Source organism: Strix aluco, chromosome 9 (assembly GCF_031877795.1).
Source record: "Strix aluco isolate bStrAlu1 chromosome 9, bStrAlu1.hap1, whole genome shotgun sequence".
Taxonomy (NCBI): domain Eukaryota; kingdom Metazoa; phylum Chordata; class Aves; order Strigiformes; family Strigidae; genus Strix; species Strix aluco.
The window spans coordinates 25,299,558-25,322,413 of NC_133939.1; the positions used below are offsets into that span (position 1 = coordinate 25,299,558).

The 22,856-nt window shown below is 43.2% G+C and overlaps 2 protein-coding genes across 3 annotated transcripts; both read left to right on the top strand.

The window, feature by feature from the left end:
* The first annotated feature begins 1,522 nt into the window (after positions 1 to 1,522).
* On the top strand, positions 1,523 to 12,248 carry TNFSF10 (TNF superfamily member 10). Of its 2 annotated transcripts, none has more exons than XM_074834259.1 (5): positions 1,523 to 1,775; positions 5,682 to 5,834; positions 7,382 to 7,424; positions 8,135 to 8,251; positions 8,936 to 12,248. In XM_074834259.1, exons 1-5 carry the CDS (start codon positions 1,650 to 1,652, stop codon positions 9,382 to 9,384), a joined length of 888 nt encoding a protein of 295 aa, XP_074690360.1. In that variant the 5' UTR covers positions 1,523 to 1,649; the 3' UTR covers positions 9,385 to 12,248. The 2 variants fall into 2 exon arrangements, with proteins under 2 accessions (XP_074690360.1, XP_074690362.1); XM_074834261.1 differs by having other exon boundaries at positions 8,939 to 12,248.
* A 6,180-nt stretch (positions 12,249 to 18,428) lies between these two features.
* GHSR (growth hormone secretagogue receptor) lies at positions 18,429 to 22,494 on the top strand. Its single transcript, XM_074834599.1, has 2 exons — positions 18,429 to 19,182; positions 22,190 to 22,494. Exons 1-2 carry the CDS (start codon positions 18,429 to 18,431, stop codon positions 22,492 to 22,494), a joined length of 1,059 nt encoding a protein of 352 aa, XP_074690700.1.
* The last annotated feature ends 362 nt before the right edge of the window (positions 22,495 to 22,856 follow it).

Sequence of the window (22,856 nt, forward strand, 5' to 3'; positions counted from 1 at the left end):
GCCTGCTGCCTTTTAAATAGGGATTTGGGGATCATTTTGCTACATTGAGGGAAGAAAGAAAAAGCAATTTCCCCATAAAAGGTTTAGTACAATGCAGTTACGTCTTCTAAAGATCTTCCTGATAATCAGGAGAGATTAAGAGACTTTTGTGTTAATTTTGCCCTGTAGTTGTACTGAGAACTCCCACCTAGCACTCAGGTTTCATACCGCCCCGCAGCAACAGCGTGAAAGTGAACTAACTCAAGTCTCTGCACTTGGATTTGAAATCCAATTTTCCATGGCTGCACTGTCAGCAGACCATACCAGTGCTACCTCTGCTGATTTTAAAGCATCTGCAGATAATTATGAAGATGCTTATAATCCACAGTCTGTGTGAGATGAAGGTACCAAAATCCCATTGAAAGTCAACAGATGCATCCTCAATCATGCACATGCCTTTGGAAAACTTCTGTCTGGGTTCAATATTTTGGAAAAAAGTTTGCAAGAAGGAGTCTTAAGAGGTTTGAAAACCAACCAAACCCAGAAGTGACTTCAGATAAAGAATGATGATGACTGGGGGGCTGGAGCACCTCCCCTGTGAGGACAGGCTGAGAGAGTTGGGGTGTTCAGCCTGGAGAAGGCTCCGGGGAGACCTTAGAGCGGCCTTTCAGTACTTAAAGGGGGTACAGGAAAGATGGGGAGGGACTGTTGATCAGGGAGGGTAGGGATAGGGCAAGGGGTAATGGCTTTAAACTGAAAGGGGGTAGATTTAGATTAGATGTAAGGAAGAAATTCTTCCCTGTGAGGGTGGTGAGACACAGGTTGCCCAGAGAAGCTGTGGCTGCCCCCTCCCTGGAAGGGTTCAAGGCCAGGTTGGACGGGGCTTTGGGCAACCTGGGCTAGTGGAAGGTGTCCCTGCCCAGGGTAGGGGGTTTGGAACTAGATGTTCTTTAAGGTCCCTTCGAACCCAAACCATTCTGTGATGCTATGAAAGCCCAAAACATACATTCATGCACTGTGATGTGAAGCGTGTCATGACCGGGGGGGAAGCAGTGCTGCCTGAGAGGTTGCAATGGCAGCCCTGGGCTGGAGCTCACGGCACAGGTCCGGGTTACTGGCCCACGAGCACCTTTCTGCCGTGCACCAGCTCTACGGGAGAAGGTGCAGAGAAAGATAAACGCAGCCTGGAGTCGGGAAACTCTGGGCCTCTCCGTACTCTTAACCACAGGCTCAATCTCTTAAAAAAAATCTTAATTCCCCCACTCCTTAGCGGAGATCGCTCAGAAAGGTGGCTCAGAAATGCTCTGCAACGTGACGGCTGAGAAATGACCCCCCACTTCGAGGTGGGGGGGGGGGGGGGGGGGGGGCAGGCAGGACCCGCACCCCCTCCCCGCTGCGGCCGGGTGGAGGCAGGGGGGAGGCCGGGGGGAGGCAGGGTGGAACGGGTCGGGAGGAGGCCGGGTCCCGCCCGCTCCCTCGCCACCGCGGGGCCGGGGCTGGCGGGGAGGCGGGCAGCCGGGGCGGGGAGCGCGGCGGGCGGGCTGCCGGCGGCGGGTTGAGCCCCCAGCCCGGCCCAGCCCAGCCCAGCCCAGCCCAGCCCAGCCCGGCCCGGCCCTCTCGTCCCCCGGAGGGAAAAGCCTCCCGAGCGAGGAGCGGAGCGCTGCCCGGCCATGATGCTGCCCGCGGCCGGTCCCAGCCCCGGGCAGACCTGCGGGGCCGTGCTGGTCGCCGCCGTGCTCCTGCAGTCCGTCTGCGTGGCCGTCACCTTCCTCTACTTCACCAACGAGCTCAAACAGGTCGGTGGGGGCAGGCAACCGGGGGGACCCCGCGCTCTCTCCCTTTCTTCCCCCCCTCCCCGCTTTTTTTTTTTTTTTTCCTGGCCGAGAAAAACGGAACCCCCCGCCGCCGCTGGCCTTGCGCGGCCGGGCGCAGGTTTGCGCTGCGAGCGGAGCTGCCGGCGGCTGAAAAGCGGTTGTTGAGGCGGACAGAGCCCCCCCCCCCCCAATCTACCTCCGCAGACAAAGAGCTTCCCTCTGTCTGCGCCTGCTCCTTTGTCCGGGCTTTCCTTGGGCCGTGGGTATGCGGGGGACTGAGTTCAAGGCAAGAACAACTAAAAAGTTTTTGCCTTTTTATTTTTTTTCCCTCCTTAGTTACGCACTTTTGCAGAGAAGGAGCAAATGTGCTTTTCATTAGAGCGCCAGACTTGCTGTCCCATCACGTTGCGGTGCCCCATGGTCACTGCAGAGACGTTAGTGGCGCTCGGAGGACTCCAGCAGCCAGTCAGCTGGGTATTCATACAGACAACAGGGAAAAAAAGGCTGAGGTGCCTTTTAAATGCCTCCTCTAGGAAAACACATAGTTTTAAGACAGTGAGTAATCCCGAAGGAACTTCACCCAGACAGCAAACACCACTGAATTCCTCAGAATGACTTGTAAAATACCCATTGTATAGTCTAGATGCTTTGGTCTCCTTGCAGTCCCCCTTCAAGCCTGCTAGCTGCTGCTTAACTCTTTCCTCTTCCTGCAAAAGAGCCAAGAAAGTTGCATTTAGCTGATAGTCTCATGAGCCTTTATGTGTGTGGCCCTGCTTTTCATCGACCCCTAGTACTCAGGGTTTCCCTGAGAGTCTTGCCCAAAATTTACTATCCTGCTGTAAGTTGTACCAGTATGTTGCTCTCCCTGGCAGAAAGGCAAACTGCAGGTAAGTAAGTGTACTATAGTTCTACAACTTCAGAAAGAATTGCATAAATGTAAAATACTATGTTACCTGTGCATTTATTCCACATCAGATTTAATAAGTGGAGTCTTCTGAGATGTCGAAGTCCTCTGTGAAGCAAACGGTAAAGGGTATACAGTATTCTACAATATGAGCCAATGCTCATGCTTTGGGAATGTATAAAATGGATTTTCCTGCTAAGTTTATAGTTTATATGGGCTGTCCCATATTTGGGGGGCTGGAGAAGTCACAGAAATCTGTTGAAATTTTATGAAATCAGCTTACATAATACTGCTAATGAAGAAAAATATATATAAATGCATTCACGTCTCTTCATGCATATGGTTCAGAGTCCTTTGCTAACAAGCTAGCCAATCTAAATAATTAGTAACCACACTTATCTTTCCCTTCCTTGTACAAATATTTACACCTGGGACACAACCACATGTAGTGCCACTCGCCCAAAATACAGCTCACTCTGAAGAATAACAAGCCTGCATTTGGTGTGAAAAGCTAAATCTGCCCACGCTGAAGTTCTGCTGGGCTATAAAGAAAGGTTGCTGGCTCTATAGGGGGTACCTTAAGCACATATTCTTGCCTGTGCCATCTGGTGCGCAATAAACAAGGAAAAACTTATCTAGAAACATAGTCTGCTACCCCACATCCACATGGTGCATGTGGAATAGATCTCAAAAGATAAACTGGCATTTTTGTCTGCCCATTTTTCTTCCCTTTGTCGTTCACAGTATCTGCATTTCTACACCTTCACCAAACTACTTGAATGCACAGACTGAAGATATATTTATCTTTACAAAAAGAATAATTTATAACTAGCAGGTTTATCTCTACAGCCGTGGTAATCTGAGTAGGACTATGAATATGACCATTTGTTTAACAGTTTTGCTATGGGAGGAAGTGCTGAGACATGAGCACAATGAAGTTCATTATGCTTCAGGATACGGGGCTGCAAAGAAAATATCCTCAGACTTCCTTCTGTTTTGAAAACAGTCCACACACTACTCCTAGAATAGGAGAGAAGTTTTACAAGATAGTGTTCCTGCAGGATTTCTGTCCTCAAAGACTTCAGTGCTACAGATAAACCTCATTTGAGTAAGTCTTACAACACCCTGATGCCTTTTTCTGCTCATAAAGCAGAAATACCAAACCTTCGCTATCATACAGTGCTGATACAAGGTTGCATTCCCGGAGGATTTCAAAATGCATGCAAAATACTGCTCCAGTGCCAGGATAGCAAAGCTGTTTGGGGGAAGAGTGTGCAGGGAAGGAGAAGGCAGAAGCACAGGACTGCTTCCAGATTGGAGGGCAAAGCTCAGAGGTGAGCTGTAGCAGATCTGGTAAGAGCATAAACAATAACATCTCAACTGCTCGTGTATTTTTTTTTTTTTTTTTAAAAAAACCCACTCAAACTACTTTGTTATAGAAGTTAGCATAGTTAAATCTGTCAGAGCCCTTACTTTTAAGTGCAGTTTTACCTTAATAAGCACAAAATTTTAATCACTTTAACTGAGTTCTTGAAACAAGAAACCTGATTTAAGAATATCACTGTACACCTCAGCAAAGACACAGAAACCTTCACAAACACTTGTAGTGGTGACTCCACTCTGATGCCTACAAAATACAAAATCATTTCAAGTAATAGGTGAAGCTCGATAGAGTCTGCTGCTGCAAACTGAAGGTTGCTGTTTCAGCACAGTAGGACTGGCAGGGTAGCATGGGGTGATTTCTAATCCTCCTGGGGTGGGAAGACTCTTCCTAAACGCCTTTGTTTCCTGACAGGCAGGAAAATCATGGAGTGTGAGGGAGGAGGTGCTCACATTTGTTGCTTTCAATACCCCAGTCTCAAGGACAGCTGAAACTGGTATTTGTAGAGTAAATGTATCCGTTTAGCAAACCAAACCAAACTTCTTTAGCATAAGAAGAGTGAAATTTAAATGTTACAACCAGAAGTCCATCTGAAAGCTTCGCATGTTTAACGCTGATTGCTGTTTCCTCCAAGTTCCTGTAGTACTTCTCTGGCACAACAAGCCTTCCCAGCCTTTATAGCTGATGCAGCAGCAGCCGGGCTCAAAGCAAACAGGAGCTGAGCTCTGCTGGCGTGTGCTGGAGGCAGCAGGTTGGGTGCTCGTACATAAACCAACAGCGCCAGCTGGAGTTGTGTGTGTGTGGAGCCTCGCCCGGGATGCTGCGGGCTCGGGAAGAGCTTCCCGCCAGGATGGAAACTCCCACCCAGGTTCCCTTGGAGCGAACAGGAGTTTTGCCACTCCCTTCAAACTAATTTCTCTTTATCAGAAGAAAACATGCTTTCTCTATGACTAGAGGGTATAGACATAGGCCCATGCCACAGGCATTCAGCGTTATAATTTTATTTGGACCCAAATGTCATTTCTGTTGTCTGGACTTTGTTCTGGACTATTAGGTCACATACAGTTGCAGAGAGACCCCAAACTAGATATGGGCAGGATTTGGCATGGAAATATATTGGCAAAAGCCTGGATTGTTAGTGGCATTGGATGAAAAGACAGAACAGAAAATACTTTTAAAGTCTGGTATTTGATTTCATCCTTAATGATTTGTGAAGAAAAATCCCGTGTGCAAAAGAAATGTTTTTAATGCAGAACTAGAGAAACTAAAGAATTCACAACGTAAGCAATTTGGGTATTGAATTTTCAGAAAGCTTATTTAGTTGAGTGCTGGATACCAAATTTATGTCCATGGAAATACTGTAAGTATATTTTTTACATATTAAGTATGCCATCATAGTCAAATATGTAAAATTGAGTGCTTGTGCTGTCTATATAGTCACACAGACTTGTGCTGTCTATATGGTCATAACATGCACCATACTATCAAATGCTTTAAAGAAGAGAAAGCATGTTCCAAAACATAGTGAATTTAGGACATACCACAGCTGAACATCTGCGAGCACATCACAGGTGAAAAATCCTGGCTTTCCCTTCTGCTGCAGCTCCGGGACACGTACTCCAAGAGCGGCATTGCTTGTCTCACCGGGGAGGAAATAGGAAACTTCATCCAAAACTCGGATCTAATTGAAAGCGAAGACAGAGCAGCTGATCCCTGCTGGCAAGTAAAGTGGCACCTGGGAAAGTTAATTAAAAAGGTATTTGGGAACTGACACGCTGAAACAGTGTACTTGGTGATAGTACAATTCGAACAAACCTGGCAGTGGAATAAAGCGGGGGGCTCTCGGATTGTTTTATTGCACAGCAATAGTCAAGCCACAGCTTCAGCTGCAGAGTGCTTCCACTGAAGCCAAAAAACCCCATGACAGTGGTTTCACTACATTCGGGAAATAACAAAGCAAAGACAATCATTTTTTACTAAGCGAATTTCAGTGATAGGTTGGCTTGTCTGAAATACTTCAGGGTAGAAGTGTTTGACTCGAGCTTGCTTTCTACCTGACCGAACGGATCTTAGTGCTAGCAGAGGTGTCACTCCCTCTTTGGAAATACAGGGAGGCTGACATGAGAAAATGAGGTGAAATGTAACACAGTGAGAGGTAGAAAGGTGCCCGAAGAATGGTCTAGTCATGAGCCGTGTAATGTATTAGGGGAGGAAAGAGCGAGCGAGCACACAGCATCGGGCACGGCACTTGCCCCACTCAGCATTCAGAGAACACCATCTTCTGCATGACTTACACACAATACATATAATTTTGGCTACAGAGGAGAAAATAAGCCTGGCTGAAAAATCAGAAAGGCTAAAATCTTCTGGAATGATTTTCAAAATCCCGTCTCCAGCACATAAAAAAGCTCATCCTTAAAAATTCACTTCTGGCTGACACTTGACTGGCAAATCTTGCAGTCCAAAATAGATCCTCTATTTGTATTCAGAGATCTCGGTTCCTTTGGTGGAAGTTCTGCCAGTAAAGTTCCTGAAATTCTGCATAAAGAAAACATTGTTTTATTTGGTGGACATTTACACATCTAATATACTTACTAGCTCCCTGAGTGCTTAAAGAAAGATAGCCTGGGTGCCAGAAACAATAAATGATAATTATAATTATGATGATAATGATGATAATATAGATGGATGGATAAATAGATAAATAGAAATGTGGCAGGGCAGAACCCATCAGTAAGTAGCAATACAGGGCCCATGTAGTCACCCAGGTAAATCATCTCAAACCATCAGCACGCTTGCTGTAGCTACACCACTGTCAGTAACCAAACTAGTTCATTTCAGCAGCGAGCAGTTATAAAGAAGGTGAATGCACAAAGTAAAATATGCTGGCTTAAGAGCTTAGATAGATAGGTAGAGGTATAAAAACAAAATGAAATTTAATTTAATTTCTCAGAGCTAAGATCCCAAAGAAGTGCACACTGCCAAGTATTCTGCAAATGGAAGCTGATGGTTGTACACTGTATCTCTTCTTGTTTGAGAAGAGCATGAGGGTCAAATTTTCCAGTAGACTTAGAGCTCAGATGTCTGAGCTCTCGAAAATGTTTTCCCACGTATTTTGTTACATAAAAGATGTAAATGTAGAAATAGTTTATTACAAGAAATTAATAGGGTTTTTTTTTTTAGTTTCTTGTTGATCAAATACAGAATACCCTTTATTCATGAGTTTGAGAACAGAGTGCCTTTTTCCTGAGCCTATCGGTTTCTGCTGACAAACTAATTTGTTTTCTATGTGTTTGTTGGCAGATGATTTCAAGAAGCTATGAGGAAAACATATCTGCAGTCAACGGTATTATAATAATTTTATTATCTGTGGCAAATAGGAGCTGCTAGTGGCACCTGATGTGTAGTGACTCAATTTTTTAAAAGTGCAAAAACCACCAACTAAGATCTTGTACTGGCAGCAAGTCATCAAAAAATTGTTACCGGTTACTAGAAGGCAAATTGTCAGGAGCCACAAATACGGTCAAGTGGTTAGAGCAAGGTAACCAAGGTGGGTGCAGAGGACTCAGCTTCTGGAGCTCAGTACCACAGTGTTATGGGGACATTTAAACAGTCTGCTCTGCTGGGAACAAGCAGCACTGAAGTGCTGTACACATAAGTTAAGGAATAGCTCTGCTGAAGCTCATACAGCTCTGAACATGTTGAGCAGAAGCATTACAACCTCCAGGTGGAAATGCGGAGTAAAGATTATGAATGCTTAACCATGAAAGATACTGATCATGAGTGCGAAAATTTAGTACTATGGGCTATTTTAAGTTGTAACTTTGGGGTGGGGGAAGGAGAGAAAGAACAAAGAGGCATATAAAGACATTTCAAGGAGAGCAAGAGTGAAAGAGAAATTTGAGCCTTTTTAGCCAATATTCAACCATTCAGTCAATGATTTAGTCAATTAAAAAAAATTACATACCTGTTCCTTAAAATCAGGTCAAATGGGACAGACGTGTTTTCTAACATCCTTGCTTCTAACATGAGGTCCCATTTGTGGTCTTTCCTCAGCCGAAAGAGCCCTGACGCTGTCGCGCACCGATGAGCAGCAACCACGCGGTCCCCTCAACAGGATCGCGGCGCATCTGACAGGCAACAGCAATAGGAAGAATTCCCTGTCCCCACGCAGTAAGGAAAAACCTTTAAAAACAGTTAAAGATCACAGAAATTACTCTCTCATTGCTAGCTTCATGCTTACATACACTTTTTAATACTTGCATGGAGTCAATAGTAAGAAACAAAGCATAAAAAAGTCTCCATGTTCCAGACAACATGTTTTTCAGTTAATTTTCGCAGATACCTCTGGGTACCTCCCTGACTTTTCTTCTGGAACCTTCATTATGGGAAAAAAAAATATCCTTCTTCCTAGTGTTAAGTTTTCCTCTATTCTTTCCTTTAATTTCCTTCCGTTAGTTGTGTGAGTCCCAGCTGCTATGGTGACAGACCTATTAGAAATGCAAGACAAGAAAGACTTGACATTCAGGCCATATTAATGAAAAGCTTGGTAGAGTTTCTACCGCTTTGGAAGGTATCAGACACAAATGGATATTTTAACTTTGTTACTAAGTCACAACATGATTATTTTTCTCTTATTGGTGAGCACAAAAACTAAAATAAAGGTAGTTCATGTGAATTCCCACATAGAGCTAAATTAGCTCTGGACCTTCAAATTGTTTTGAGAATGGACCTAATGAACCACTGGGAAGAGCAGATTTCCTTACTTTATTTCTAAAAACCAGACTCCCCAGCTAGCAGATACCTGGCTTCACTACCTGGCTTTTAATTTAAGATTTTTCTCTCTTTTTTCTCAAGTAGATCCCTCAGCCAGAAGAGGGAGCGGACAAAAAATAAACAACTGGGAATCATCAAGAAAAGGCCACTCTTTCCTTTACAACGTGGAGCTGAGAAATGGCGAGTTAGTAATACCCCAAACGGGCTTTTATTACATCTACTCACAAACTTATTTTCGTTTCCGTGAAAATGAGAACGAGGATTCAGATTTGTTGGCACAAATCAGGAACCCCAAACAACTTGTCCAATATGTTTACAAACTGACTAATTACCCAGAGCCCATTTTGCTTATGAAAAGTGCAAGAACAAGCTGCTGGTCCAAAAAGGCAGAATATGGACTTTACTCCATCTACCAAGGTGGTGTGTTTCAGCTGAAAAGAGAAGACAGGATTTTTGTCTCTGTCAGTAATGGTGACATAGTTGACATGGACAAAGAAGCAAGTTTTTTTGGAGCCTTTATGATTGGTTAAAAGGTCAAAAGTTTGCTCCAAAGGAGCCAGTTTTCATAGCCAGGACCACCTTAAAATTCTATAAAGCAGGGGATAATAAGCAAACACTGTAGCAATACCGACACTACCAGACTCCCCTTTCTCAGCTCACCCAGCGTGAGGTCCAACCGTGCCGAATACTCTCCCGGCAGCCGGGAAGGAGCAGCAGCTGGCGATGCTTTGTGCAGGCATGGCACCACAGCTCGCCGCCCAGCCAGGCTGGGGACGTGTGAGGATTTCACACGCCACAGACGATACCTTTGGCCAGAACCCCAGGCAGGTAAGCGCTTGCCACCACCTCTGCAGAGATGCTCTACACCGGCTCAGCCATGGCAGGTGTGGTGGACGATGCTCTGGGTCCGGTTACTCGAGGCTGAGACTGGACATCAAATTTTATTTGTGGTCTCCTTTGGGACCCCACCTTGAATATCTCAGCTCCTGTAAGGAGCCTTTGCAAGTACTGCTTCCCGGATGCCTGTGGAATTACTCTGGAAGTTTTTGTTGAACCTGAGTTTTACAAAAGTTGAAATGCCATCAGAAACAAACTGCACGTCTTCATCTCATCTAACAAAGCACTTAAGCACCTAATTAATTTTAAGCACACCAACAGTCTGACTAAATCAGGGTATTTACATGCTTGAAATTAAATATGTGCTTAAGCATTTTTCAGGCTCATGGCTTGAGTAAACACATTAGTCTGTCTTAATCAGGATATTGTACATAAAAACAGCTGCTGAAATGGCACAGAAGAGATTTTGAAATCAATCAGTATTTTGATCAGCACATTATGATAGTGCCTATTTACTTAATTGCTGTGCTGCAAAGATTTCACCAGGCTTCCAATAGTTTCAGTAATGTAGTTGCCATTACACTTGTTGACAGCAAGTACTTGATCCAGAAAAGAGGTGTTTTTCTGTAAATACGCAATTCTATTAGACATTTGCCACAAATTAGGCATGACGTGGTTCTTCCATGTTTATTTGTACTGGCCTGTATTTGGTAGGATGTAATGCAGAATAATACACCCCAATGACTAATATTTTAAGGAAAACAACTATCCATACTTAAACAAGAGCTGCATATTTAGGTAAAGCTGTTTTGATTTTATTTTATTTTTAGGAATGAGTGGAAAGTTTTCATAATTTTTTTAAACCATAATTTTTTAAAAAACTGGCCGCTATATTTTTTAACTCTATGAGTAGAATTATTTTATAGTAAAAAAAAAAAAAAAGAAAAAAAAAAGATTTGCAAATATAAGTTGTGTGGACTAGATCCACATCAAAAGTCAGGTAGCATAAATCAGCACATCTGCAGCATTGTCAGTGGAGCGACCGTGATTTGCACCATGAATGCTTTTTGCCCAGGTTTGGAGAAAACAGTGGGGAAAAGAGGGTGAAATTGAAAAAAAAAATAAAAATGGAGGGAAAGGAAGGCAGTTGTTCTGCAAATATTACTTTACATCAGCAAAATGATGCCAGGAGAAAGGCTGGTTGTCTAGTTTTAATACACTAAGGTTGCCGTGGGAACCCTCACATTCACCTCCACATTCTGGTAATTAAATCACTCTACAGCCCTTGCATATGGGCCCCATGACTAAACATGCATCATTCATCTTACTACTTTGTCAACAAGAGGAAATGAATAGACACAAGCCCCAGCATTTATTTTGTCGTTCAGAAAAGCAGGTATGTTACCTCACTTAAATACTTGTGTTTGAGCAGCAAGAATTTCAGGAATACCCTCCTTTTGACAGGTTAGGGCAAAGAAACACTGCCATAAGCCTAAAAAGCTTCTGCATACTGTTTTAACGTAGCATCACACATAGTCTTTTCAGTGGTAATCAAATATGTGAAATTCTTCATCATTTACTGGAACACTTTGGTTTGCCTCATTCTCCAATCATCTTGTTTCAACAGAGAACAGAAAACATTTCTACAGTTTTCTTTCCGATTTCACTAATTCAGAATTTTTCTGCCTGCCAGAAAAGGCTAGGGAGAACAAAGCCATGTCTACATATCTGGATGTCTGCTATACTGCAGAAATGACTTTTGTAGGTTCGCCTTGCAAATGGACCAGGTTTTTCATTCTCAGCACAGGACTGACCCATGTTATCAGGTTTGAGGATTTTTTTAGCAATTTATTGTATTAAAAAGTTGTTGGGTTGTTTTTGGTTTTGTTGGTTTTTTTTTTTAGAAATGTGATTTTAGGAGCTTGTTTGAAAGCAAATTTGTTTGAACTGTGAAAAAGTATTTTGGATTTACTGGTGGCAGCTTAGTCAGAAACCCTCTCTATGGCTAAGAACTGATTTGTGTAATGTAGGAGCCGTGGCTGCTAGAAAGGACTGGAAGGAAACTGTGAGGAACTCCACAAACTTGCAGCTGATGCTAAGACAAACTATTACACACAGATATTTTGCTCCACGTTCTCTCCTCAACTCTCAATATGCCCACTCAACACTATACCCAGGGTTGCCTGGGGAATGCTCCCTGGCATTACCTTCCTTTTTTATCTACATGTACATAGTCTCGGTCTCTGCATGCAGAGCATAGCGCAACCAGGATCACGCCAAATAATCATATTTTATTTCTGAATAATCCAAAGGCATGCTTGCCAGATATTATCTTGGGGGGACATTATCAAGCAATATCAGACAGGACACATTTGAAGATGAATGGAAAGATATAGCAGCTTCTGTTTGTATATTTGCACCCTGAATCATACCTTTCATTTCACTGTGTGTTGAATGGCAAATGTAGCAAATTTTTATTTGTGGATGTAGGTTGAGGTAACATGGAAATATTGTAATTTTTCTACATGTGTTTTATATAAAAAATTTTTAGTAAATAGTTACTTAGTCTTGCAGTGATTATTGGTGTCATCCTATGGCTTCCCTGACAACCACCCTGTCTGAAAGAATTACTCTGACATCGGTTTGTATCAGTTATAGTCCATTAAATGCCACAATTGGTTGCAATGCAAAGGACATAATGCAAACCACTGAGCAACGCCATATTGTGTTAATGCCATATAACTAGCTTCCAGACCCTAGTTTGTGAACAGCATCTGGAAGCAGTACACTGAAGAAATCACTGAAAATGATCTCATGACCAGAGACTACAAAATGCTGAGCACTTCCCTTGAGGTTCTTCTCATGTTTCTGGGCTTTGGCAATTGTTTAAGCACTGAGAAATCTATTTAGTAGGAAAACCTTTGATCCTTGCCCATTACCAAACTATAGGAGAAGATATATTGAATTGAGAAGGACAAGGACCATTTACACAGATGATGTAAAAGAGCAGTAAACTGGAGGTCCCCTAATGCTGGAAACAAATGCACTCTCTGCCCCAAAAGCACACATGGGATATTGTTTGGTCTATTCACTCCACTTCTAAAATTTGCCCCAACCAAAAAAAAGGGTACGCAACCCAAGCAAACCCTGGAAAATCAACAAGACACAAAAGCATCATCTAACCTGACCCCCAGCCCTGAGACGGGAGAGGAGGTGGTTTTGTCCCGCGCTTGCAGAGAAGGGCTTTGACTAGAGCAGCAGCAACATGCTGCAGCAGGGAAACCAGTTGCTCCTGGGTTACAAACCCCCAGGAACATTGCCCCCACCTTAGCCACCCCCAGGGGCTATTTCACCTCTTCCACCTTCTCTCCGCCATTCCCAATATCTTATTCTCACTGTACTGGGCCCTGGCAGATCCACACATCGCCGTTTTATGCACCGCACATCTACGTGATTAACAAAAGCATGTTTGCCTCCCTAATGGACTCATAATCTAAATATATTTAGCCCAGTGTTTGTTAGGCTTTATTCGGAATAGATGGACATGCCTCAAGTCTTGGTCGTCAGACGCATAGGTCTGTGTGTGCGTCTCTCCCCATCCACACCAAGCCCCACTGGAACCAGTATGCCATTGCTAGGGAGAAGCAGCCCCCACGACTGCAGCTCCAAATTGCAGGGATGCCCACAGGTTTTAAAAATAAATTATTCCTTTTGTAGAGACTGCTTTTATTTCAGCAGAGGGTTCTCACTTTTCCGTGTTTCCATGGGAAAGAGGACATGCCAGCTAACTGGCTTTTATTGTACCTTTCATTATTTCATGGAAACGGACTTCTATTTTTTCCCTCTCTTTGCCTTAGTAAACATTATTATTATTGTTAGTATTGCAGCAGTATTCACTGCCCAGGCAGAGTCAGGGATGCATTTGCTATACTCTGTGCAAACAGTTAAAAAGTCTGATTCAGATACAGAGATTTTGAGATTCATAATTTTATTTTTCAGATTACATCTAAATATTAGGGTCTAAGAAAGGACTGAATGTAATGATCAATATAACGTAAATAAGCTCACTGAGACAAGATCTCGTTCATCCCTCCAAGGCACCTTGTGCCATTCAGTAGCAGAAATGGAAGATAGATTAGGATGTCATTGGATTTGATCTAATTTTCATAGGTTGGGGTTTTTTTCATGTGGAGTTACATGGAAGTTTATAGCAATTCTCATCCGAATCATCCAAAATTTGGTTCTCCATAACTTTTCTCTGTATTAACAAACTGAAATTGCATGCTCTGTCACATGTTAAAAATCATTAATTTTCCTCTGATTGCAAGGGTACCAGATTTCACTGCCTGACCACCACATCACTGCTGCTTTGTAATACCATGCCTGTTCCTGAGACATTCATAATCTGAACCTATATGGACATTTTCATTAATTTCTTGTGAAAGTTTTAGGGATGACATCAAGTTGGGACACTGGGTTGTGACAGAAATGCTGTCAGACTCCTCATGGTCAGTGCAATGGGCCTGCAGCTTATGGCAGAAGCATGTTGGTTTGAGCATCTTCCAATTTTTATGGGCTGTTCTACCAGAGTTAATATAAATCACAGTCCTTGACTTCGATGCACATAATACTTTTGCACTGAACACATCATGTATATAAAACTCACAACATTAGCAAACATCACGGAAGGCAAAGTTGTTCAAACTGCTTTTCAGAAACGAGCAATTTAAACACAATGAAATCCAAGGCACAAATTCCTCCTCAAGATACATTCGATTTTGTCTGATTGTGAATTTTTCAGCTCATATTATTCTCAATTTGTACTGAGTCATGGGTATTTAGCCCATATAACCACTGAGTGAAGACAAAGTGGATTAACTGCAGATTTGCTGGAGAACTGAGCCAAGTTATCACTCCCCATTTAACATGAGATAGAATTATCAACAAGAGAGTATGACAGGGAATAATTAACTATGCAATCCCATCCTGTATGTTCTGGCACTACAGAACTCAAATCATAATGAATATTAATAAACACATGCAAGTCCGGTGAACATTTCCACCCAAAGCCAGGACAGCTTTGAGTCAAAACCTGCAGATCTTCTTTATAGGGAATGTCCAATGATATTAAAAAAAAATACAGGATATATCTACTACTCTCATGCTAGAAATTATTTAATAAACACTATCTAGTTTTAACCCAGAGTAAACATACCTGTGATGAACCACGTTCTCTCCACTTGGCAAACAAGTCTAATGAAGAGGGACATTAATGCCCAGGGTGTGACCTAGCAGCACAGTGAGCTGAAGCCCAGCAAAAAGCTCATTCTAAAACAGATGCCTCTGAATCAGTGGCATTAGAGCACAGCTTTGCTGATTAATAAACTAACACTGTTCTGAAGTCTGCTTGCAGATGTTTACTGCCATATAAACAATGGCAAAGTCATTTGAGCACATTCTAGGTTTTATGTTATTTTGTTGGATTACCGCTAGTTCATCAGCACTACTCACTTATAGTTGCTAAACCATAACCTTTGAAAGAATATACCAGATGCTACCCTTCTGTTCTTAAAATACATTTATAATAAAAGTCAAAACATCTTCTGCCCCTGGATATAATAAAAAAACTGCATTGGCTTTTCTGTGAATTGTTGGAGGTGCATCATTTTTAAATGGGAGCTCTCTCCCTTGAAGTCTTTCATTTTCTTCATCTCTCCACAATAAAACCATAATCAGTCTATATTCAAAGCCTTCAGATATTTCCATGACAACAAACAATGATATAAACAAGAATTAAAACTTTATTGGATGAGAAGAAAATGGAAAGAATGGAACATAGGAGAGAGATTTCAAAACTCCATAAATAGAAACTCTTCTACCTTATCTCCAGTGCTCAACACAGCTTTAAAGCTGATGAAGAGAAGCACCAATATTTTAAGAGTTCCGTGAAAGGCAAATGTCCACTATAATCTGCTTTTTAAAATTATTTTTTAAAAATATCTGTTTTGTTCATACAGCCAGTTAGTGGATAAAACTGTGAATAGAAAGTACTTAACTTCTATGTCTTTCTCTTCATTTCTCTCATCCCAATAACATCAGTGACTTCAATCTTTTCTGCAGTTGTTAAGGCAACATAAAAGTACTGTTCTTGCAGCTGAGGGCTAGTAGATAAATTTCTGGAGCCTAAAACCATCTTATCTCACAGCTCTTATATCTTCTATCACCACTATCTTCATCACTGTCCTTCAGCATATGCAAAACAGAAGCAGGAATTCATTATCATGCGAAGTTTGTGGGATATCAATCCTTTATATCCCATCAAAATTTGGCTTGAAATTGCCAATGAAATCAGAATCAGAAAAATGGAGCTGCTTTTCTTCTCTCTCAGCTGACATTTTTTCTGGCCCTGACCCCATGAAGGAAAAGCAGCCAGAGAAGCCCTTGACTCATGATACCCTTTAAACCAGGGGATCGATGTTGCTGGATTCAAAGCACAACTGCCATTTCTGATCCAAGTGGCTCATCACTCAGCAGATCAAACTCCCAATGAATTAAGTGTTAATTCGTTACATTACAAGCTCGAGTTGTCCAGAGCACACAAATCTGGTGCTACCTCACTGTTGGCTAGTTGGTTTTGCTACACACACCTCAGTTCAAGCATTATTTTAATACGGAATAGATTTTTTTTCTGAAAAAAAGTAAAAGAAAGCTTTTCTCTCCCTGGGGGAAGGAAAATGGTCTTTTTTGACAAGATACAGCTCAGCAAAAACTGGAAGAAGTTCATGAGAATGAACGATCCTCTCTACACAGAAAAGTCACATTTATAGCTTCAGGCCATTTTCTCTGCCAAATATCAACATCCTGCAGCTAATTCCACTGGTCTGAGAATTTATCAAGACCAAAAAAAAAAAAAAAAAAAAAAAAGAACAGTGAAATAATACTATATAATAATACAAAGTATTTGGCAACCCAGATGCAGAGGCAGTGAGGCAGTTACCAGAGGCAGTGAGGCAGTTACCAGCTCCTCCATAATATAACGCAATGCCATTTAAATTAGATTGGACACAAATTTCTAATATGAAATAACTGTACATTGGTGGCATACAGCCCATGAATTTTCTTCAGAAACATATAAAACAATTACACAAGCAGCTGGATAAACAAAGTGAGAAGCACGTTAGGCTCTTTCTTCCTTTCAACTGCAATTAATGTGTAGCCATGCCCCATAAAATTTAGCAACTGTTGAGCAACTTGCTACAAAACTGTCTCACGGTTCAAGAGAGCAGGAATGATGAATACTGATTTCAATGAAACTGCAAAAATGTATCATCCAAATTAGGATAGGGACAAGGCACTAAGGCTAATGCTTTCATTATTACAGAAGGTAAATTACAGAAAACAGGCCCATTCAGGGGCCCGGGCAGAGTAACACAGCGATGTGTCACACCACCCTTGTGCTCTATCCTTAGCTAAAGCTCTGCAGTGACGAAACAGCAATGCTAGCCGACGGTGTGCACACGCGTGTGAGCACACCCTGGAAAAACAGCATCAAAGTGTTTCTCAGCCGAATTAAGCCAGATACCAACGTGGATTCAGAGCACTGGTTGCCACCTGAGAGGTGGGGTACGAGGGAAGGGGTGCAGCCCCTCTAGGTAGAAAGACAGGAGTGAAAAAATATTGTGCTGTAGCACATTCTCTTTGATGCTTTGTGGGGGCAAGTGGGAAAGGACGAGAGAGACCCCCTTTACAGGTGTGCTGGGGATCACTTTTCTGCCCCTGATCCCACCTTGTGCTGCTTCCATCTTATTTTTTCCCGGTCACAACATTTTCCTTTAGCAGCGTATAGGAGTCTGCAGCTGGGGAAACACACAGAATGTCCGTGTCTGCAAAGGGCAGAAACGCGCTAAACCACAATTTAATTGTCGGTAAATCATATAGAAGAGGGCGATTACTGCAGCTTCACTGAACTGGAGCTTTACCGGGCTCCTGCCAAGATCCAAGGGCAGAGCAAAGATACAAAACGAGGAGCCAGTAACTGCACCCCCCATTTCTACCCCCATCGCTACATCTCCACGTGTCCTGTAGGAAGGACTGCGTGTCCCTGAGCATCGGCGATTTGCTACGCGCAGGGAAAAAACGCTTCAACTACCAATAAAAGGGAGTTACCGCTGCTGGCGGAGCACAACCGCCCTTTGCCACGGCGCCAAGCGGGAACCGCACCTGCCCAGCGCCGCCGAGCAGGCAGGGGAGGTGCGGGCAGGGGAGGTGCGGGCAGGGGAGGTGCGGGCAGGGGAGGGGAGGCGCGGGCAGCCAAACCCGGGCCGGTGGCAGGCAGGGAGCGCAGGTGAGAAACGCGGGGGACTTGGGAAGAAACTTTAAAAGATGATGCCGGTGCGGGTTCTGCGGCCGCCCGGGCTTTGCGCTGCGGGGCTGGGTTAGTTCTTCCCCCTGCGGCGCCGGACCCGCAGCAGGGCCCCCCGCGGGAGGGCGCGGGGCCGCTCCGCGCCCGCGGAGCCAGCGCGCCCACGTCTCCTCTGACGCGCCGGCGAGTGCCAGCCCTCCCCGGGCCGGGGGGAGCCGCGGCGCCCGGAGAGAGGCGGAGCGGGGCCGCTCTTCCCTCCCCGCCTTCCGCACCTGCCCGAGCAGCGCGGCGGAGGGAGCGCGGAGGCAGGGGCGCGGGCTGCGCGGGGGGCGCGGGCTGCGCGGGAGGCGGGGATGCGCAGCCCGCGGCGGCAGGATGCGGGAGGGGAGCGCGGGCGGCCGCGGAGCGGAGAACGGGACGGGCGTCGAGCCCCCGCTGCACCTTTTCCCCGCGCCCGTGCTCACCGGCATCACCGTCGCCTGCGTCCTCCTCTTCGTCATCGGGATCATCGGCAACCTCATGACCATGCTGGTGGTGTCGCGGTTCCGGGACATGAGGACCACCACCAACTTCTACCTGTCCAGCATGGCCTTCTCTGACCTGCTCATCTTCCTCTGCATGCCCCTCGACCTCTTCCGCCTCTGGCAGTACCGGCCCTGGAACTTCGGAGACCTCCTCTGCAAGCTCTTCCAGTTCGTCAGCGAGAGCTGCACCTACTCCACCATCCTCAACATCACCGCCCTCAGCGTGGAGCGGTACGTCGCCATCTGCTTCCCCCTCCGAGCTAAAGTGATCATCACCAAGGGGAAGGTCAAGCTGGTCATCCTCTTCCTCTGGGCCGTCTCCTTCATCAGCGCCGGACCCATCTTCCTCTTGGTGGGGGTCGAGCACGAGAATGGCACGAACCCCCTGAGCACCAACGAGTGCCGAGCCACGGAGTACGCCATCCGCTCGGGGCTCCTCACCATCATGGTCTGGACCTCCAGTATCTTCTTTTTCCTGCCCGTGTTTTGCTTGACCGTGCTGTACAGCCTCATCGGGAGGAAGCTCTGGAGGAGAAAAAGAAAGAACATCGGTCCAAACGCTGTCATCAGGGACAAGAACAACAAGCAAACTGTGAAAATGTTAGGTACGACTCTGCTTGCTCTGTTTTTCCAAAGGATGTGTGTGCTTCTGTGTGTGTGAGAGAAAGACTAGAGAGCTCCCGTAGTTCGCTATCGTTGCTTCCAAAAGGAAAGCATTTATTGAAAATGTTTCCTACAAAGGGCTACACCGGGTATTCGTAGGGTCACTCTCCTCCTTCCTTAGATTTATTTCTAACTGGTTTGAGCTGGGGACTCTCAAACTGTTAAACAAATGTTAATAACAATCACCAACAAGGACAAATACTACAGTTACAATTAGCTAGTGCCCTGGAGATTTTTGAACATTTTTGCTCTTTGGTTGTGGATACCGATGTTATTTACAGAAGGATAGTTTATTTGATTTTTAAACAAAACTAAACCCTTCTCAAACCACAAAGTTGAGCTGCAGACTAAGCAAGCAGGGTATGATGTGCACTTAGTTTCACATGAAAAAGAGTATCAAGTTTTACCAAATCTGGGTTATTTACTGGCATGGCTGTGTGAGCTTATGAAAATTAATCTGCATTTTTATATTAGCAAAACACCAGGATGTGCTGAACAGGGAGCATCGTGTCTTCTTTGAGGTCTGTGATCCTGTAAATTCTCACTGACTTAAAGAAAACAGGATCAAGACAACAGACACTATCATCCCTAACTTGGTATATTTACATTGCTGACATGGTTTAAACAACGGTTATTGCTGGCACATGACAAATTTTAACATACTAAGACAGTGCATGTGGTGGGAGTTTGATGCACAAACCCAGAAAGTTTTTCTGCAGTTTAGTGTCTGAAAAGCGCAGAATCCTTCTGCTGCTGGGTACTTTTATTCAAGCAAAAAGTCCTTCGCAGTGCAAGGCATCCCCTGGATTTCTGTGAGGATGAGATGCTTTGCGTGGAGAAGCTTTCACAGGCAGCAGCTCTGCTGTGCTGGTTTCAGCTAGGCTGAAGTGATGGGCTAATGAGCTAGACGAAGAGGTGCAAGTGTGTCCTAAGTACCTTAATTATTAAATGGGAGCCTAACTGATTTTTTTGTTCATGTTCTACTGTATTACTATGCAACAGCAGGAAGAATAATAAAAACCACAGCATTCTTTGTGCCCTTTCAGCTACATTTTATGATCAATAGAATTACTTCGGTCTGGTAAGCGTGACCTTGGAAGTAATTCATCATTTACACTTCTAGAGTTTCAGGATTATGAATCTCCACTTACAATAACTCAATTGCTAACATATATTACTACCATGATTATATTTCTTTATACTTAACCATAAAGAATTTTGAAATAATAACTGTTTATTTCGGCCCTGAAGTATTGCCACGGGCATTACAATATTTCAGACACTTTTTCTTTTTATAAGGTCTGAGAACAGCAAGACAGTGGCAAGTCTGTCCTCTGACAGAGACACAATATTCTCTAAATGATAACAGTCTGATGGAAAGAAAATAAGTTAGTAAGGGCTCAGTACCAGCAGATGCTCAGTGCAGTCTGCTTTCATTGGTTTTAATGTTCTGCTTAAAATTTAGAAGGCACTTTTGAAGACTTCAGGAAGTCACGGAACATCAAGTAAATGGGATTAGCATCAACACTTATTTTAAATTGTAGGGAAAGGTTATGCTTGTAGGTCCATAATTAAACACCTACATGTATAGCCTGACTTGCAAAGGGGCTATTATACCCCGTTCCTATTGAAGTCAATGTGATTCTGCATGTGTGAAGATCAAACTGTCAAAAGCCTGACTAGGGATATGCATGTCTGCATGTGAAAATAATGATTACACTTAAATTTCTGTTCTTAATGACCATTATGGTAATATTCATTACATGGATTAAACTTCACTTGTGAGCTAGGGAAACATTTTCTGAATTTTGTAGGTGGAGATACTGGGGAAAAAAATGGATGTGGCTGGCTCAAGAAGATGCAGAGCTGGAAAACATACCCTGAACCTCAGCTCTGTACTTCAGAGTCCAGCATAGATCCTGCATAAGAATCCATTTAAACTTGGGAATGTTTATTCAGGAAGTTTTTGGGGAAAGATGCCTATAATCATCCGTCTTAGCTCTTTGAATTTTATTATCTGCTGTGACTTGACAGGATTGCTAACACGAGAGAACAGATTAACTGGTAAAAATTGCTTAAGAATGTCAAAAAAACCTTGCTCGAGTTTTCTGGGTTTTCTCTCTCTGGCATATTAATAGATACACCCAAAGCAATATGAAAAATAATAAAGGTCAATAGCACACAAGAAATGAATGGAAAAAGTTTCCCTTACTTAGGATGGAAATTCAGATGGGCCAGTATTCAGAGATACACATGTCCTATTATTCTACATACGTTATATTTACATATAAATGCAGCCACAGTGATAGTGTAATATTACAGATATACTATATAATTATAATTATGCAGTTATATATTATATAGTTAGTTTTACTCTTCTTGGAGTAACCCATGTTCCAAAAAATGGACAAACTGGAGGGGTGCACCACTCTTCTGTTCTTACCTTGGCACACGTGCTTTACAAGTCCACATTCTGGTGGTTTGTTTTATTTTGGGCCTTTGCCTTAAATAATTTTGCTTTGCCTTAAATTATTTTGCTTCCCAGTGATTACATTCTTCATTATAAACCACAGTGTTGACTCTATCATATCATATATAAACTGCTTTTGTTAAACACTGCAGATGATAGATTGTTATACTTTTTTTGTCATTGTTTTGATTCTTTAATTCTCTATTTATGAAAACATAAGTTTTATAGGTCAGAAGTATGCTACATCAGATTAGTTGTGGAATACAGGCAACCTCTTTAGATATGATCAATGTGTATTAAGTATTACTAATTTATGTTCTCAGAGAATACATTGAGAGACACAAACCTGAAAACTTACGGGATGCATTTTCACACTTTGTGATTAATTTTTTGAAAAAAGAGAATTTTAAAATAGAATTTTAATCACCTATATTTAATACTCTTGCTTAACACAACTTCTTCTGCTGTTTTCATTTTAGTTGTGGTGGTATTTGCTTTCATACTCTGCTGGTTGCCTTTTCACGTAGGACGATATTTATTTTCCAAGTCCTTTGAAGCTGGATCCTTGGAGATAGCAGTGATCAGCCAGTACTGCAACTTGGTGTCCTTTGTCCTCTTCTACCTTAGTGCAGCCATCAACCCCATCCTCTACAACATCATGTCGAAGAAGTACCGAGTCGCCGCTTGCCGGCTGTTTGGACTCAAACCCCTTCCAAAGAAAAGACTCTCCACCACAATGCAAGAAAGTTCGCGTGTTTGGACAAAACCGAGCGTTATCACATGACACGTGATTTCCAGCACCAGAGCATCACTTACCTGGATTTCCCAGAAAGCCATAACGGAGGAGAAAGAGGGCAAGAAATACAAATCGAAATGCTAAAGCTGTACTTTTGTCATCATCTGGATTTGCTGAAAGATGTAATGTAGGCAGTTAAAGATTTTTTTTAAAAATAACTAAACTTTGAGACTATAAAAGGAGAGACATGGTCACAGAATTTGGCAACATTAAAATATTATTTTTCTGCTGCTTTTGCCCGTATGATTTTTTAGCACTGACTTTAGCAAGAGAGCTAGGCTTTACCACGCAAACATAGCCCAGTTCACTTGAGAGTTTGTGTGACTTCAGCAGCAGCTAATTCAAGCTGA

What these genes read in the sequence shown, in the direction of transcription:
- TNFSF10 (XM_074834259.1), top strand. Translation starts at nt 1,650, where the DNA reads ATGATGCTGCCCGCGGCCGGTCCCAGCCCCGGGCAGACCTGCGGGGCC. An exon ending in TCACCAACGAGCTCAAACAG is followed by an intron (nt 1,776 to 5,681) that starts GTCGGTGGGGGC and finishes CTTCTGCTGCAG; the next exon opens with CTCCGGGACACGTACTCCAA. An exon ending in GAATTCCCTGTCCCCACGCA is followed by an intron (nt 8,252 to 8,935) that starts GTAAGGAAAAAC and finishes TTTTTTCTCAAG; the next exon opens with TAGATCCCTCAGCCAGAAGA.
- GHSR (XM_074834599.1), top strand. Translation starts at nt 18,429, where the DNA reads ATGCGGGAGGGGAGCGCGGGCGGCCGCGGAGCGGAGAACGGGACGGGC. An exon ending in GCAAACTGTGAAAATGTTAG is followed by an intron (nt 19,183 to 22,189) that starts GTACGACTCTGC and finishes TTTTCATTTTAG; the next exon opens with TTGTGGTGGTATTTGCTTTC.